The 19,120-nt window shown below is 44.9% G+C and overlaps 1 protein-coding gene across 2 annotated transcripts in view; it reads right to left on the minus strand.

Annotated features, from left to right (window-relative positions):
• Nucleotides 1–90: 90 nt before the first annotated feature.
• Nucleotides 91–19,120, minus strand: part of LOC121554174 (metastasis-associated protein MTA2) — a 37,595-nt gene continuing 18,565 nt past the window's right edge. Inside the window, exons 8-17 of one of the 2 annotated variants that reach the window (XM_045214501.1) lie at nt 9,831–9,933; nt 9,302–9,401; nt 8,886–9,074; nt 8,513–8,587; nt 6,753–6,811; nt 6,568–6,668; nt 2,365–2,504; nt 1,711–1,939; nt 1,466–1,555; nt 91–1,219 (exon numbers count right to left, since the gene is read on the minus strand). In XM_045214501.1, the coding sequence (XP_045070436.1) occupies nt 1,014–1,219; nt 1,466–1,555; nt 1,711–1,939; nt 2,365–2,504; nt 6,568–6,668; nt 6,753–6,811; nt 8,513–8,587; nt 8,886–9,074; nt 9,302–9,401; nt 9,831–9,933 (1,292 nt within the window). In that variant the 3' untranslated portion in view covers nt 91–1,013. The remainder of the gene's footprint in view (nt 1,220–1,465; nt 1,556–1,710; nt 1,940–2,364; nt 2,505–6,567; nt 6,669–6,752; nt 6,812–8,512; nt 8,588–8,885; nt 9,075–9,301; nt 9,402–9,830; nt 9,934–19,120) is intronic. The other variant, XM_045214502.1, reaches the window with a different exon arrangement.

A 19,120-nucleotide genomic window follows, 5' to 3' on the forward strand; every position in this document is an offset into this window, starting at 1 on the left:
TTTTTATTTCATTTTTTTTTAGTAATTTAGCAGATGCTCTCATCCAGCGTGACTTACAGTAGTGAGTGCATACATTTTTAGTACTGGTCCCCTGTGGGAATAGAACCCACAACCCTGGCGTTGCAAGCGTCATGGTCTACCAACTGAGCCACAAGGCACTGCAGGCAAATGTTTGCCGCACTGGTTTTAGTCACACATTCTAATTTAGCTAGCTAACTAACATTAGTTACTCATCTCATAATGAACGCAAACACATGGCCTGAATGATTGATCTGTGGCAAATGTCTCACTTTTTTCAGATTGCATATTTCGGAAAACAAACTAAATAAACCCACTAGCTAACATAATAGGCCCAGACAGTAACAGTGTTCTTTTTGTATCAAGGACAAGTGTTCACTTTGGCACCAGTCCAGTGTCAGCACATAAGTAGAACAGATTGCTAGCTAGCTAAGCTAATTACCTTGCTGGCTAGATAGCTAAGCTAACTACGTTAACTAAGTGAGAATGTGATGAGGACTGGGCTGCTTGCATGGTGAAGTGTACTTTTGATTATTTACTTATTCAAATACGCTGCCTGTAACAAGCTACTCACCGTCAAACCACCATGCCTACTCTCACATTGTGACCTAGGGCTGAATGATGTTCAATGAGCAGCTGGTAGAGCGCCCTCTTCAGGCAAAATATTTAAAAAACGCAAATGAGCAGACGTATTTGTTTATTCTATGTATGTAATATCCGCGCTTTAAAAAAACGATACAAATATTTCAGTGAAAGGCTAATTTCGGCCGACGATATTGGTCAACCGATTTATCGGTCGGGCTCTAGTCAGTGAATCTCCCACTGTTACAGAAGAACCAGTGTGCCAGTCTGTCCCTCTCCACAGTCTGAGTAGACAGGGACAGGAGACACCACCCAAGGTTACAGTCACAGAGGAAAGATAACAGGCTGTCTATACCAAACAAGAACCTGTCAGTGTCACATATATAGTTTGACAGACAGAGAGATAGGGGAAGTCAAAATGGTGGTTGTGGTGTGGTCGTGGTGTGTTTTTGTGTGTGTGTGTGTGTGTGTGTGAGTGTGGACTGAAGAGTACTCACGCTGCTGTCAAAGGGCCTCTTCCCGAGCAGGCCTGATCCCCCGCGGGGCTGGTTGGCCTGGTTACGGTTGATGGGTGTGGGAGCGCCTCTGGGGGCCTTCAGCTTGAGTGGAGCCTGGATGGCTAGGGAGAGGACAGGAGAGGACCAATCACAAACCAAAATCAAGCCACTTAAAATAGAAAGGAGCCTAACTATCCCGTTGAAGCTATAAAGAGTATTGAAAGAGAATTGACATACAACTACAAAAAGAGAATTGTAGGGGAAAACTACAGGCAAGTGTTTTGAGTGCCAAGAGTTTACAATGCTATTTTGAGAAGTAATAAATAAAATATCTCTTAGGAGCTCTCTGGTGGTTGGTGGATTCTTACCCAGTTCCTTCACTATGGTGGCCAGCAGTGGTCGAGGGATCGAACGGTTCTTTATAGGGGCCTTAGTTGCTTTAGGAAGCCTTATCATACCTGAGGAAGAAAAGAAAGATGACAATAAGCAGTGCATATGTGAAAATCATGTGTCTGATTGTGTATAATGTGTGTGTGTGCGCATGTAATGCATGTCTGTGTGGGTGTCTATATATACACAGTGTGTGTGTGTATAAATTATCTCCTCTACTCACACTCAGCCTTGACGGCGTTTGCGTTGATGGAGGCGTAGGGGCGGCGTGCCGCGCGGCGGGGCTGCAGGATGTCAGTGCAGACGCGGCGGGCAATACGCGTCAGCTTGGTGGTCTGCAGGATGAACGTCTGGCGGTTCTTGGCCAGCAGCTTGGCACGCCCCCCGCTCGTCGTGAACGGGGACAGGCCTTGCACCTCCTGGCGGGTCATGTGACCGCGCGGAGTGGACTCCTGAGGAGGGGTCAAAAGAGTCAAGTTAACATATTGAAATATCATGACTGGTCACACTGACTCAGTTCAGTGGGTACATTTCAATAGGGTCCGTGCTATCAGGGCTCCTTGGGACGTCCCTACCCCATTGAAGTTGACATTTTAAATGGTTATGGTAAGGGTTAGATTAGGGACGACCCAAGGATGCCGGATAGCACTGACCATCTCACTAGTCTACAGTGGCTTCCTCTCCTCGTCTCCTGCCGCTGTAATGATCTGATAACACAGGATAGTTGAAAGCAACAAGGTGGATGCCCACCAGGAATTATGAAATATAAATATGAACGCACTCTTCCCTGTCCAATGTAGATAAAGGAAAGGAAACCACTTAAGGCTACTGAGATGCATCCAGGTTTAGGGAAGCTGGTTAGTGAAAGCAGACGTACTGAGACAGATCTTGCGGTGCCCTCTAGCTGTGTGGGGGTCTTCAGGCCTCCGTACTTCTTCCAGTAGATCCAGCAGGAGGCACACAGTCTGCACTGCATGTTGGGAGGACCCCATGCGTACCACTGTGCTGACTGGGCGGCTGGAAGAGGCAAAGCGTTTATATTAGCTCATCAGAAAAGTAACACTATTTGTATTGTCTAAGGAGCCCTGGCCCAGGCAATTAGACAGTCGAAAGAAAATACACCAATGTCACAATTCGACGGATCACGCCATCTCATTACGCCAACGATATCTTACTTTATCTAGACAATGTATTTCAATCCCTCCCAAATGCTTTGAAGATCATAGACAAATTCAGCTCCATCTCAAGATATAAAATAACTAACAAAATCTGCCTCTCAAGACCCCGATGGAGGACGCCATCTCTACTTATGGAATATCTAAACGGTTCACCCAATATGGATGAAAATGACAGCTGACACTGTGCACTTTAACCTCAGTCATTGCATCATTTCCAATCCAAAAGTGCTGGAGTATAGAGACAAAACAACAGAAATGTGTCACTGTCTTTTGGAGCTCACTATATCCCTTAAACAATGTAAACTACGCTTTGGTCCGATTATTGCTCACACAATCTCTATTTGGCACAAAATGTAAAAACAATGTAATCCCATACTTCAATATTTCACAATAATGCCTTGCGATCTGGAGGGCGGCGTTTTGCATCCCCCCCAATGGTCCAAATGTGGAATCCGTACCCATGTCAATATCATGGACAATAATGGTTTGAAAACATTCCTAGATTTGAAAGACATTACCAGGCAACTCCTTTTTTCTATATGTATAACTTAGGTCTACTTTGCTGGCCTATGGAGTCACATGGAAAACCCAACTACCGAACCATCCAATGATAGGATTCATAAAAAATGATCTGGGCTCCCGAAAGGACTGATCTCTATAATGTATAAACAACTTCTGGAAAGCTCATATTCTGAGCTAGTCATTAAAAAAGTATGTTCCACAGATTTAAGTGAATATAAAACAACCCTTTAACTGAAATTGAATATGGAAAAATATGACCTTCGCATCCCGTAATCCAAACCATCAACTTATACATTTTAAGTTTGTTCACAGACTGTATTTAACACCAAGGAAACGTTTCACAATGAAATTTGCCCCAACTCCCAAATGTTCAGTGTCCCCTAACCCATATGATGTGGGAGTGCTCTGCAGTTAAATGCTTCTGGGACAAAGTTACACAATTCAGTTCGAAGTGCATGAATGTACATTTTCAATACTTTGCATCTACTATGTTACTTAACGATGATAGCTCCTTGAAAATCAATAAATCAGAGACGATTACTGCTGGCAGGCAGCGCTGCTGCAAAAAAGATGTTGGCTCTTAGATGGCAATCCCCTCACTCTCCCAATTCGCCAGTGGATACAGTTACTATTAGAAGTTAACAGAATTATCAACAGCGAGAATGAATGGTGATAGGCAACAAACAATTGAGGCCTGGACAAATATACTTGACTAAAGAATAATCTGAGCTAAAGCCCAACACATACAAATAAACAATATATAAAGGCCAAACAGAAAAAAGATATACAAAAAAAAAGAATATATATATATATATATATATATATATATATATATATATATATATATACACACACACAGCAAAAAAAGAAACGTCCTCACTGTCAACTGCATTTATTTTCAGCAAACTTAACATGTGTAAATATTTGTATGAACATAACAAGATTCAACAACTGAGACATAAACTGAACAAGTTCCACTGACATGTGACTAACAGAAATTGAATAATGTGTCCCTGAACAAAGGGGGGGGGTCAAAATCAAAAGTAACAGTCAGTATCTGGTGTGGCCAACAGCTGCTTTAAGTACTGCAGTGCATCTCCTCCTCATGGAGTGCACCAGATTTGCCAGTTCTTGCTGTGAGATGTTACCCCACTCTTCCACCAAGGCACCTGCAAGTTCCAGGACATTTCTGGGGGGAATGGCCCTAGCCCTCACCCTCCGATCCAAAAGGTCCCAGACTTGCTCAATGGGATTGAGATCCGGGCTCTTCGCTGGCCACGGCAGAACACTGACATTACTGTCTTGCAGGAAATCACGCACAGAACGAGCAGTATGGCTGGTGGCATTGTCATGCTGGAGGGTCAGGTCAGGATGAGCCTGCAGGAAGGGTACCACATGAGGGAGGAGGATGTCTTCCCTGTAACGCACTGTGTTGAGATTGACTGCAATGACAACAAGCTCAGTCCGATGATGCTGTGACACACCGCCCCAGACCATGACGGACCCTCCACCTCGATCCCCCTCCAGAGTACAGGCCTCGGTGTAACGCTCATTCCATCGACGATTAACGCAAATCCGACCATCACCCCTGGTGAGACAAAACCGCGACTCGTCAGTGAAGAGCACTTTTTACCAGTCCCGTCTGGTCCAGAGAGAGTGGGTTTGTGCACATAGGCGATGTTGTTGCTGGGGATGTCTGGTGAGGACCTGCATTCCAACAGGCCTACAAGCCCTCAATCCAGCCTCTCTCAGCCTATTGCGGACAGTCTGAGCACTGATGGAGGGATTGTGCGTTCCTGGTGTAACTCGTGCAGTTGTTGTTGCCATCCGGATGTACCGATCCTGTGTAAGTGTTGCTACATGTGGTCTGCCACTGCGAGGACGATCAGCTGTCCGTCCTGTCTCCCTGTAGCGCTGTCTTAGGCATCTCACAGTACGGACATTGCAATTTATTGCCCTGGCCACATCTGCAGTCCTCATGCCTCCTTGCAGCATGCCTAAGGCACGTTCACGCAGATGAGCAGGGACCCTGGGCATCTTTCTTTTGGTGTTTTTCAGAGTCAGTAGAAAGGCCTCTTTAGCGTCCTAAATGTCCATAACTGTGACCTTAATTGCCTACCGTCTGTAAGCTGTTAGTGTCTTAACGACCGTTCCACAGGTGCATGTTCATTAATTGTTTATGTTTAATTGAACAAGCATGGGAAACCGTGTTTAAACCCTTTACAATGAAGATCTGTGAAGTTATTTGGATTTTTACGAATTATCACACAGTGAACAAAAATATAAAACGTAACATGCAACATTTTTATTTTTTTACTGAGTTACAGTTCATATAAAGAAATCAGTCAATTGAAATTAATTCATTAGGCCCTAATCTATGGATTTCACATGACTGGGAATACAGATATGCATCTGTTGGTCACAGATACCTTTTTTTTTTTAAAGGTAGTGGCATAGATCAGAAAACCAGTCAGTATTTGCCAAGTATTTGCCAATTTCTTTGCAGTTTTACTTTAGTGCCTTATTTCAAACAGGATGCATGTTTTGGAAAATATTTGTTATTCTGTACAGGCTTCCTTCTTTTCACTCTGTCATTTAGGTTAGTATTGTGGAATAACTACAATGTTGTTGATCCATCCTCAGTTTTCTCCTATCACAGCCATTAAACTCTGTAAAGGTTTTAAAGTCACCATTGGCCTCATGGTGAAATCCCTGAGTGGTTTCCATCCTCTCCGGCAACTGAGTTAGGAAGGACGCCTGTATCTTTGTAGTGACTGGGTGTATTGAAACACCATCCAAAGTGTAATTAATAATATCTGTTTGAAATTATGGGGTATTGTGTGTAGGCCAGTGACACAAAATCTAAATTGAATCCATTTTAAATTCAGGGTGTAAAAACAAAATGTGGAAAAGGTCGAGCGGTGTGAATACTTTCTGAAGGCAATGTAAATGTACACATTTTCATCTGTTTTACTTTCTTTGCATTCAGGCCCACGGGGAAGGGGTGGTATGGGGAGGGTTGCTAGGGGGGGTGGGAAGGGGTGGAAAACATGGTTTCCGAGTGATGGGGCGGGAGGTGGGTGGTTGGAGGGAGACATGTTGGATGAGTGGGGTTGGGGGTGGAGGCTCAACTCTTTACTTTTTTCCCCTCTCTTCACACATACTAAACTTAGTTACTTTTTGCCTCTGATGCAAGCCAACTATTCAAGTATCTGAATTTGTGTATTGTGCATGTAGCCCCTCCCCCCAACAAGAAAATGAAAACATTATTACAGAAAAGTAACAAAGTTAACGTCCTGTCATGCACAGGTATACATGCATTTATCAGTACAGTGAGACAGAGAGACTTTCAAGACACACAAAAACACACGTGTACTCACTATGGCAGCTCTCGCAGCTCAGTCCTTTCTGGAAGCCAGCGGCCCCGTTCATGCCGGGCTTGTTACCAGGAGCCATGATCTGGTTAGGGTTGGGTTTGGTGCTGGAGGGAGGGGAAAATGTGTCATTATGGTATTTGATGCAAGGATAGTATATTGAGGTTAGTGCAGTTCGGACTGATACTCACTAGGTGGGGATGTACACCTGCTTCAGCTTGCTGTCTGCTTCTGCTGCCTTTAGTCGTTTCTGAAAGGGTATAAACATTTGATAAATTAGCACAGGAATAACAAGTACAGTACCAGTCAAAAGTTGAGACACCTACTCATTCAAGAGTTTTTCTTAATTTTTTTTACAATTTTCTACATTGTAGAATAATAGTGAAGATATCAACACTATGAAAATGTTAGTAACACATATGGAATCATGTAGTAACCAAAAAAGTGTTAAACAAACCAAAATATTTTATATTTGAGATTCTTCAAATAGCCACCCTTTGCCTTGATGACAGCTTTGCACACTCTTGGCATTCTCTCAACCAGCTTCATCTAGAATGCTTTTCCAACAGTCTTGAAGGAGTTCCCACATATGCTGAGCACTTGTTGGCTGCTTTTCCTTCACTCTGTCGTCCGACTCATCCCAAACTCTCAATTGAGTAAAGGTCGGGGGATTGTGGAGGCCAGGTCATCTGATGCAGCAAACCATTACTCTCCTTCTTGGTAAAATAGCCCTTACACAGCCTGGAGGTGTGTTGGGTCATTGTTCTGTTGAAAAACAAATGATAGTCCCACTAAGCCCAAACCAGACGGGATGGCGTATCGCTGCAGAATGCTGTGGTAGCCATGCTGGATAAGTGTACCATGAATTCTAAATAAATCACAGACAGTGTCCCCAGCAAAGCAACCCCACACCATAACACCACCTCCTCCATGCTTTACGGTGGGAACTACACATGTGGAGATCATCCGTTCACCCACACCACGTCTCACAAAGACACGGCGGTTGAAACCAAAAATCTCCAATTTGGACTCCAGACCGATTCCCTTGGACAGATTACCACTGGTATAATGTCCATTGCTCGTGTTCCTTGGCCCAAGCAGGTCTCTTCTTATTATTGGTTTCCTTTAGTAGAGGTTTCTTTGCAGCAATTCAACCATGAAGGCCTGATTTACACAGTCCCCTCTGAGCAGTTGCTGTTGAGATGTGTCTGTTATTTGAACTCTGTGAAGCATTTATTTGGGCTGCAATTTCTGAGGCTGGTAACTCTAATGAACTTATCCTCTGCAGTAGAGGTAACTCTCGGTCTTCCTTTCCTGTGGCGGTCCTCATCAGAGCCAGTTTCATCATAGCGCTTGATGGTTTTTGCGACTGCACTTGAAAAAACTTTCAAAGTTCATGAAATGTTCCGTATTGACTGACCTTCATGTCTTAAACTAATGATGGACTGTCGTTTCTCTTTGCTTATTTGAGCTGTTCTTGCCATAATATGGACTTGGTCTTTTACCAAATAGGGCTATCTTTCTGTATACCACCTCTACCTTGTCACAACACAACTGATTGGCTCAAACACATTAAGGAGGAAAGAAATTCCACACATTAACTTTCAAGAAGGCACACCTGTTAATTGAAATGCATTCCAGGTGACTACCTCATGAAGCTGGTTGAGAGAATGCCAAGAGTGTGCAAAGCTGTCATCAAGGCAAAGGGTGACTATTTGAAGAATCTCAAATATAAAATATTTTGATTCGTTTAACACTTTTTTGGTTACCACATGATTCCATATGTGTTATTTCATAGTTTTGATGTCTTCACTATTATTCTACAATGTAAAAAATTTTGGACTGGTAGTGTACATTAAAACTACTATTTATACATCAGTGAAACAACTGAAGAAGACAAACCATGTTATATTCTTATTGAGAGGTGAGAACAGGAGGTGTTGTGAATTACCTGTTGGATGTAGCGGTCAGTAGTCTTCCACATATAGTAGAATTGGACCACACTGGCTAGTGACTTCCACGGCAACTAAAAAAATGAAAATGAAAATAAACACCACACATATCAGAATCACCATCAACACCATCTGTGACCAGTAGAACATACACCATAGGTGTATATCATGACAACATGGAAGGTATCCAAACGAGAGAAAAAAACGGACACAAAAAAGGTAGGAGCATCCTGGACTTGTCCAATAAGAAGCGCTCATTTTGCTTTCGTGGCTAAATGTTTAATAACATTTTCCATTGTGTGCCCTAATGAACATTGGATTCATGGATGAAGGACCGTAGGTGTGTCATTGAGATGTGTGTTCACTACTTACAAAGTCCTGGCGGATGTCGTTGAAGTCCTTGCCGTACTTCTCCAGGGCCTCCTCAAACAGCATGGCCTCTGAGGCACTCCACTCCTCCATCTCGTCACGGCAGAGGACCGGCCCGCCCTGCGGCACCAGCGTGGACATGGCCTTCGCCAGGTCGTAGCCGTTCTTCTGCAGGGTGTCCATCGCATGAAACTAGCGACGGGGAGAGATTAGATAGTGGAGATTTAGGCACAGGTTGCCTTAGTCGGGTGTTTTGTAAATATGTGATATTGTATATAGTATTAGATATATATTTCGATACAATGTACATTACATCTACTAATTAGGGCAAGGTAGATGTCCGTTAGTTTAGGGGTAGTAGAGACATTGCTGATTGTCTAGTCACCATGGAACATGGACAAAGTGTGTGTGTGTCTCACCAGTGTGATGTCTCTAGAGGCTGCTGCAGCACTCATATGCAGGCTGGGTTGACGGATGGAGCTGCTGCAATCCAGGGCCCGGGCAAACGTCCCCACAGCACTGGAACACACAACCATCAAATATCATCATTAGAATCTATGACAAACCCAGCACTGAAACACACACATTCCTAACTTATCAAAAAGCCTACACAAAAACACCCTATCAGATGCGGTTTTGTAAATGTGTGAATGTCCATCATATGGCCACTAGATGGCACTCCAGCTTGATGTAATCAACAAAGGAGTCATTCACTACATTATGGCGATTCCCTCCAAAAACAGACCTGGGCCTGAACATGCTGTGTGTTGACTGGGGTCCTCCTGCTACTACAGCGCTTAGGCAAGATCATTCAAATATGTCTAAAGGAAATGATTGTGCTACCCTGACAACAAGGTCCTGACGACAAGAACCTCCATAGCAACAGGGCCGGGTTGTAACGTAACCAGGGCAACCTGTGACAGATGGAGGGGGACAGGGGACACTCACCGAGCCACCACCAGGAACTGGTCGATCTGGGGGTCTTTGAGCTGGTTGTCAGGGTCCCACACCTTGGTCTCTAGCTTTTCCTGGATACGAGTGTCTGATTCACCTGTGAGGGACAATACCAATAGAACAACGATCATGTTAACTAATGAGGCTGCAGATAGTTAAAGGTATTGGTTGTGGTTGTGTGACCCACTATTTGGGAAACACTGGTCTATGGCGATAACAAGAGAGAGACTTGAGAGGAGGATAGGCAATGGTGAAAGACAGGAATAGGAGAGAGGGATGAGTAGAAGAGAAAGAAAGATGAATGAGTAGAGGATGCGAGAGCAAGAGGGAGGGTGGGCGAGAGCAAGAGGGAGGGTGGGCGAGAGAGAGAGAGAGAGAGAGAGAGAGGGAAGACAGAAATTACAGCACGTGCAGGCAGTCCTGACTCCTCCTACTCCTTCTCCGGAGGATGAGCAGCTATGTCCGTCTGACCAGACTGAACCAGTGTCAGACACACAGGGGCTCGAACGCCTTCCACAAAATGTCAACCTTCAACTTAAACACTGGCTACACTAGGGAAGAAAAAAAAAAAGAGGGCAACCTCTTACTACACTACCTGCCAGAAGGGCCCTATCCATGTTCGTGTTCAGTGGGGAGCAAATTCTCCAATAAGAACATGTACAGTTCTGAATATAAATACTGTTCCCTGAAGGAGGGAACGAGGTATAACATACTCACATTCATTTCCTCAATTCACTACCGCTCTTCAGCGAGCCCAAATCCCCTGACTGCGCGGGGAAAAAATATGTTATACATAGTTCTCTCCTTTAGGGAAGAGTAGTTATATTCATAACTGTACTTTCCCTTTCAGTCGGTCACTCGGTATAACATACTACGGGGACATTCAATCACGCCCAAAGCTGGCTCAAAGGGTACCAAACTAGGAGGCCCACGGCAGCCCAAGCTGACCGGTTTCACCGGCTCCAAAAAGGCGTTACAGAAGCCACATTTTCCCCCTAATACTTACCCGAGAACCCTGAACTGAGCCTCACGAGGCCTAAACTGTCACAGCCCCATATAGGGAACCAGAACCTGCTGCAACTTGGCTATGCGAACTGACACGCTGCCACTGCAGCCCAAGTACATAGACCCCACGTTTCCAGGAACAATACTTAACATACATGCCTGAAAAGTCAAAAGGAACCGCAAGTCCAAAACAACAGAACACTTGTCATGACTTGGTAAAGCGCACATGCTCGCTACATAGCATCACCCAGAGTCGATGAACCACGGCAGCAGAGGATCAAACCCACAAAAAACATGCAGTAACCTGGAAACAGTGTACTTGCACACTGCCACAGCAGCCCAAGGCTAAACCCCACAGGGAAACTGTGGTAACCCTGACAAAATGCTGCCTAACATTGACCACAAAATGCTGCCTAACACCGTCCACGGCGGCCCAAGTCCATAGACCCTACCAGTTCCAAAAGGCTCACACAGACACCTAAGGAGTCGAATGCCAGAACTCACAAGGAATGCAAGTCCAAAACAACAGGGCACCTGCTGTGGCTTGATAATGCGCAATTGCGTGCCGCCTCGTCAACGAATCACAGCAGCCCAAGGCTCGAACCCACAGGGAAACTGTGGTAAGCCGGATAAATGCGCAAGGCCCCGACGGTATTCCAGGGCGCGTTCTCAGAGAATGCGCAGAACAGCTGGCAGGAATATTCACAGTAATTTTCAACCTCTCCTTGTCCCAGTCTGTAATACCCACGTTTTAAGCTGACCACCATCATTCCTGTCCCAAAGAACTCAAAGGCTTCATGCCACAATGACTACCGCCCTGCAGCACTCACTTCTGTAATCATGAAGTGCTTTGAGAGGTTGGTTATGGCACATTAACTCCGCCATCCCAGACACCCTAGACCCAGTCCAAATTGCATACCACCCCAACAGATCCATAGATGACGCAATCGCAATTGCTCTCCACACTGCCATCACCCACCTAGATAAGAGGAATACCTATGTGAGAATGCTGTTCATTGACTACAGCACAGCGTTCAACACCATTGTCCCCTCCAAGCTCGTCACCAAGCTTAGGACACAGGGTCTAAACACCTCCCTCTGCAACTGGATCCTGGACTTCCTGACGGGCCGACCCCAGGTGTTGAGGGTAGGCAACGTCACCTCCACCACACTGACCCTCCCCACAGGGGTGTGTACTTAGTCCTCTCCTGTACTTCCTGCTCACATAGGCTGGGCAGTATTGGAGCAGGTCGAGAGCTTCAAATTCCTTGCTGTACAAATCACTTCAGAATTCATCTCCAAACACACGCACACAGTGGCGAAGAAGGCACGTCAGCGCCTCTTGCGCCTCAGGAGGTTGAAAAGGTTTGGCATGGGCTGGCAAATCCTCAAAATGTTATACAGCTGTACCATTGAGAGCATATTGACTGACAGCATCACTGCCTGGTATGGCAATAGCACTGCCCTCGATCGCATGAAGCTACAGAGGGTGGTGCGGGCAGCCCACTACTTCACTGGGGCCGAGCTCCCTGCCATCGAGGACATCTATATCAGGCGGAGTGGAAGGGAGCCCTGGAAAATGCAATAATACTGATAAATAGCTAACAAAATAGCTACACGGACTACCGGAGTTAACCTTGTATCTTTATTGACCTTTTATTTTTGCACCGTCTTTATGCACACTCACAGGGCCCTACACACTCACACACTCTCAATCACTCCATCTGCTCACTCACAAATAATATGCAGATAGATTTATACGGACTCTACACATAAAACTCATATACAAGCTGCTGCTGCTACTCTGTATCTTATATCCTGTTGCCTAGTCACCTTACCCATATACATACAGTTGAAGTCGGAAGTTCACATACACTTAGGTTGGAGTCATTAAAACTTGTTTTTCAACCACTCCACAAATGTCTTGTGAACAAACTATAGTATTGGCAAGTCGGTTAGGACATCTACTTTGTGCATGACAAGTCATGTTTCCAACAATTATTTACAGACAGCTTATTTCACTTATAATTCACTGTATCACAATTCCAGTGGGTCAGAAGTTTACATACACTAAGTTGACTGTGCCTTTAAACAGCTTGGAAAATTCCAGAAAATGAAGTCATGGCTTTAGAAGCTTCTGATAGGCTAGTTGACATCATTTGAGTCAATTGGAGGTGTACCTGTGGATGCATTTGAAGGCCTACCTTCAAACTCAGTGCCTCTTTGCTTGACATCATGGGAAAATCAAAAGAAATCAGCCAAGACCTCAGAAAAAAAATGGTAGACCTCCACAAGTATGGTTCATCCTTGGGAGCAATTTCCAAACTCCTGAAGGTACCACGTTCATCTGTACAAACAATAGTACGCAAGTAAAACACCATAGGACCACGCAGCCGTCATACCGCTCAGGAAGGAGACGCGTTCTGTCTTCTAGAGATGAGTGTACTTTGGTGTGAAAAGTGCAAATCAATCCCAGAACAACAGCAAAGGACCTTGTGAAGATGCTGGAGGAAACAGGCACAAAAGTATCTATATCCACAGTAAAACGAGTCCTATATCGACATCTTCCTGAAAAGGCCGCTCAGTAAGGAAGAAGCCACTGCTCCAAAACCGCCATAAAAAAGCCAGACTACGGTTTGCAACTGCACATGGGGACAAAGATCGTACTTTTTTGAGAAATGTCCTCTGGTCTGATGAAACAAAAATGGAACTGTTTGGCCATAATGACCATCATTATGTTTGGAGGAAAAAGGGGGAGTTGCAAGCCGAAGAACACCATCCCAACTGTGAAGCACGGGGGTGGCAGCATCATGCTGTGGGGGTGCTTTGCTGCAGGAGGGACTGGTGCAGTTCACAAAATAGATGGCATCATGAGGAAGGAAAATGATGTGGATATATTGAAGCAACATCTCAAGACATCAGTCAGGAAGTTAAAGCTTGGTCGCAAATGGTTCTTCCAAATGGACAATGACCCCAAGCATACTTCCAAAGTTGTGGCAAAATGACGTAAGGACAACAAAGTCAAGGTATTGGAGTGGCCATCACAAAGCCCTGACCTCAATCCTATAGTAAATTTGTGGGCAGAACTGAAAGAGCGTGTGTGAGCAAGGAGGCCTACAAACCTGACTCAGTTACACCAGCTCTGTCAGGAAGAATGGGCCAAAATTCACCCAACTTATTGTGGGAAGCTTGTGGAAGGCTACCCGAAACGTTTGACCCAAGTTAAACAATTTAAAGGCAATGCTACAAAATACTAATTGAGTGTATGTAAACTTTATGACCCACTGGGAATGTGATGAAAGAAATAAAAGCTGAAATAAATAATTATCTCTACTATTATTCTGACATTTCAGATTCTTAAAAATAAAGTGGTGATCCTAACTTAATTTTTTACTAGGATTAAATGTCATGAAAACTGAGTTTAAATGTATTTTGCTAAGGTGTATGTAAACTTCCGACTTCAACTGTATCTACCTCCATCACTCCAGTATCCCTGCACATTGTAAATATGAATTTGGAACTGACCCTTTATATAGTATGCTTACTTATTGTGTTCTTTATATTTCATATTTCTCATGTTTTTTCTTCTTCTAGTATTACATTGTTATTGATTATTGCATTGTTGGGTTTTGATTTTGCAATTAGGGCATTTCACTGTACTTGTTTATGTGACATTAAAACTTGAATCTGCGCAGTGGCGGACACCAAGACAGCGCAAGGCTCAATCCCACAGGAGAACTGTGGTAACCTGGATAAATGCGCAACCTGTGCGCTGCTCAACAGCCACTCCCGGACCCAGCCATAAGAACACTATGAGCCACACTGGGAGCAGCTACATCCAAGCAATAAAAGCACAAAGGTACAGTATGTGGGGAACCCCAACTCACTGCAGCACAGATAAACAATTGTCATGTCCCTGAACAATGCCCAAGAAGCCGCCGCCATACCCCTAGTAGATTGAGCAGGCACACCGCTAGGCAACCCTTGCCCTTTGTTGTCATACGCCAGGAAGATAGCCTCCATAATCCAATTAGAAAGACGCAGTTTAGAAAGTGCCTTATCCCAAGCTGGATTAGCGAAACAGACAAAAAGCTGTTCACAAACGCAGACATCCTTGTGCCTATCAATATACAGTGCATTTGGAAAGTATTCAGACACCTTGACTTTTTCCACTTTGTTACGTTACAGCCTTATTCCAAAATTGATTAAATAATCCCCCTCCCCCCCCCCTCAATCTACACACAGTACCCCATAATGACAAAGCAAAAACAGGGCTCTAAATATAATTTATTAAAAATACAGTGAAATATCACATTTACATAAGAATTCAGACCCTTTACTCAGTACTTTGTTGAAGCGCCTTTGGCAGCGATTACAGCAGGTTCTGGAGCAGGTTTTCATCAAGGATCTCTCTGTACTTTGCTCCGTTCATCTGCCCCTCAATCCTGACTAGTCTCCCAGTTCCTGCCGCTGAAAAACATCCCCACAGCATGATGCTGCCACCATCATGCTTCACCGTAGGGATGGTGCCAGGATTCCTCCAGACGTGACGCTTGGCATTCAAGCCAAAGAGTTCAATCTTGGTTTCATCAGACCAGAGAATCTTGTTTCTTACAGTCTGGCAGTCCTTTAGGTGCCTTTTGGCAAACTCCAAGCGGGCTGTCATGTGCCTGTTACTGAGGAGTGGCTTCCTTCTGGCCACTCTACCATAAAGACCTGATTGGTGGAGTGCTGCAGAGATGGTTTTCCTTCTGGAAGGTTCTCCCATCTGCACAGAGGAACTCTGAAGCTCTGTCAGAGTGACCACCGGGTTCTTGGTCACCTCCCTAACCAAGGCCCTTCTCCCCTGACTGCTCAGTTTGGCCGGGCGGCCAGCTCTAGGAAGTGTCTTGGTGGTTCCAAACTTCTTCCATTTAAGAATGATGTAGGCCACTGTGTTCTTGGGGACCTTCAATGCTGCAGAAATGTTTTGGTACCCTTCCCCAGATATGTGCCTCCACACAATCCTGTCTTGGAACTCTACAGACAATTCCTTCGACCTCATGGCTTGGTTTTTGCTCTGACATGCACTGTCAACTGTGGGACATTATATAGACAGGTGTGTGCCTTTCCAAATCATGTCCAATCACTTGAATTTACCACAGGTGGACTCCAATCAAGTTGTAGAAACATCAAGGATGATCAATGGAAACAGGATGCACCTGAGCTCAATTTCGAGTCTCATAGCAAAGGGACTGAATATTTATGTAAATAAAGTATTTGTTTGTTATTTTAAATAAATATGCAAACATGTCTAAAAACCTGTTTTCACTTTGTCATTATGGGGTAGTGTGTGATGATTTTTATTTTATCAATTTTAGAATAAGGCTGTAAAGTAACAAATTGTGGAAAAAGTCAAGGGGACTGAATACTTTCCGAATGCACTGTACATGCGTAAAGCATGAACTGGACACAGGCCATGCAACTGTTGTTTAACGGAAGGAAATGGAGGCTCGAAAGCTCGAGACCTGTAAGACATAAGCATAACGTTGGGCGCAAACTGCATTAGGACGTAACTTCCCTTTGGAGTCGCCAGGCGCGTACTCCAAACAGGAAGGGTGTTCTGATAGCGTGTGGTCATGCCAAGGCCATGAGCCGGGCAGTCTCGAAGCAAAGGACCTTCAGGTCCACAGACTCCAATGGTTCAAACAGAGGCTCACACAGAGCATCCAGGACCAACGCCAAGTCCCAGCCGACGCACGCCTTTCAGGAACCGTACCACCAGATAAGACCATGGGTGGAGCCCGCCGAAATGGTATGTGGACACCCCTTCAAATTAGTGTATTCTGCTATTTCAGCCACACCCATTGCTGAAAGGTGTATAAAATCGAGCACACAGCCGTGCAATCGCCATAGACAAACATTGGCAGTAGAACGGCCCATGCTGAAGAGCTCAGTGACTTCCAATGTGTAACCGTCATAGTATGCAACCTTTCCAACAAGTCCGTTCTTCACATTTCTGCCCTGCTTGAGCTGCCTTCGGTCAACTGTAGGTGCTCAGCCGCGAAGTGGTAGGCCACACAAGCTCACAGAGTGGGACCGCCGAGTGCTGAAGCGCGTAAAAATTATCTGTCCTTGGTTGCAACGCTCACTACTGAGTTCCAAACTGCCTCTGGAAGCAACGTCAGCACAATAACTGTCCATCGGGAGCTTCATGAAATGGGTTTCCAAATGCCGAGCAGCCGCACACAAGCCTAAGATTACCATGCGCAATGCCAAGCGTCAGCTAGAGTGGTGTAAAGCTCGCCGCCATTGGACTCTGGAGCAGTGGAAACTAGGGGTGTAACGATCCATCTACTACATCGATGTATCGATTTATATTCCTATGATCCAACTACATCGATCTGTGCTCGGCGAGTTGGCCTTTTGGACAACATATATCGATCTAACATCGTTTTAAAATGTAATAAATCGATTGTATCGATACTAGGAAATAACCCATTGGATTTAAGCACGTCAGACTTTATATGGATGTTTTTTCTTAGCACTTTTAATGATAAAGGCTTTAAACATTACTCGATTCAGTCTGCCTATCCGTGACGTCATCGCACCAACAGCAGCGCAAAGGCGCAAAGACAACAAAACATAGCATGGCGGACGACAGAGGAGAAGCCGACGAGCGAGAAATTATCAAGCCACCATTGCGGTCCTTACAAGAAACAGGAATCTAGGAAACTTCACCTGCACTGTCCAGTATCCAGGTATTTATTTCAGTCACACTGGTTGAATTTTTGGCTAAAAGGTTACTGAATCGATTTCAAGTCACTGAATCATTTCGGATCGTATCGTTCTAAATGAACCAATATCGTCCTTGAATCGTATCGACAACCACGAATCGTGATACAAATCGAATCGTTGTTAAAACGAATCGTTACACCCCTAGTGGAAACCCATTCTCTGGAGTGATGAATCACGCTTCACCATCTGGCAGTCCACCGGACGAATCTGGGTTTGGCGGATGCCAGGAGAACGCTACCTGCCCCAATACATAGTGCCAACTGTAAAGTTTGGTGGAGGAGGAATAATGGTCTGGGGCTGTTTTTCATGGTTCGGAACAGGCCCCTTAGTTCCAGTGAAAGGAAATCTTAACGCTACAGCATACAATGACATTTTAGACGATTCTGTGCTTTCAACTTTGTGGCAAAAGTCTGGGGAATGCCCTTTCCTGTTTCAGCATGACAATGCCCCCATGCACAAAGCGAGGTCCATACAGAAATTGTTTGTCGAGATCGGTGTGGAAGAACTTGACTGGCCTGCACAGAGCCCTGACCTCAACCCCATCTAACACTTTTGGGATGAATTGGAATGCCGACTGCGAGCCAGGCCTAATCGCCCAACATCGGTGCCTGACCTCACTAATGCTTGTGGATGAATGGAAGCAAGTCCCTGCAGCAATGTTCCAACATCTAGTGGAAAGCCTTCCCAGAAGAGTGGATGCTTTTATAGCAGCAAAGGAGGGACCAACTCCATATTAATGACCATGATTTTGGAATGAGATGTTCGACGAGCAAGTGTACACATACAAAAGCCCTGCTCAAAAAGGTCTTGCAAGAAAATCAAAATGTCTACCAAAGAGCTCTGAAAAAGGAGAACATCCTTCAACACCTGACACCATCCCACAAACGCACGCCACTTATGTATCAACCCTCTCTGTAAATCCCTAGCCGTCAAATTCAACCTTCAGGGACAAAACCCACAGAGCCGATATCTGCGGCCCTGCTTCACCGGTCCCATACCAAGGGGTGCAGACTCCACTCCGTAGAGATAGGACCCCCCCCGGAAAGTAAATCTGCACCCACGTTGAGATATCTGGGAAGACGCGTCGCCCTGAGCAACAGGAAACGCGCACTGCTCCATACAAGCATATAACGGGACAGGTTTAGGAGCGAGAGATCGCATCCCTCCCTGCCTGTTGATGTACACCACCACCGTCCTGTTGTCGGACCTTACCAACACATGCAGGCCTTCCAATATCGGAAGGAAATGCCTCAGTGCTAGCAAAACAGTCAGTAGCTCTAGGTCAGGGGTGTCAAACTCATTTTAGCTCAGGGGCCACATGGAGGAAAATCTATTCCCAAGTGGGCCGGACCGGAAAAATCATGGTATATATAACTTAAAAACAACAACTTCAGATTGTTTTCTTTGTTTTAATACGATCAACATACAACATAAAGCTGGAGCCTGAGGACAGTGTTTCCAAAATAGTACAAGCACAACATCACTATTAATCATAAAACACG

The sequence above is a fragment of the Coregonus clupeaformis genome, unplaced genomic scaffold, assembly GCF_020615455.1.
Source record: "Coregonus clupeaformis isolate EN_2021a unplaced genomic scaffold, ASM2061545v1 scaf0270, whole genome shotgun sequence".
Lineage (NCBI taxonomy): Eukaryota > Metazoa > Chordata > Actinopteri > Salmoniformes > Salmonidae > Coregonus > Coregonus clupeaformis.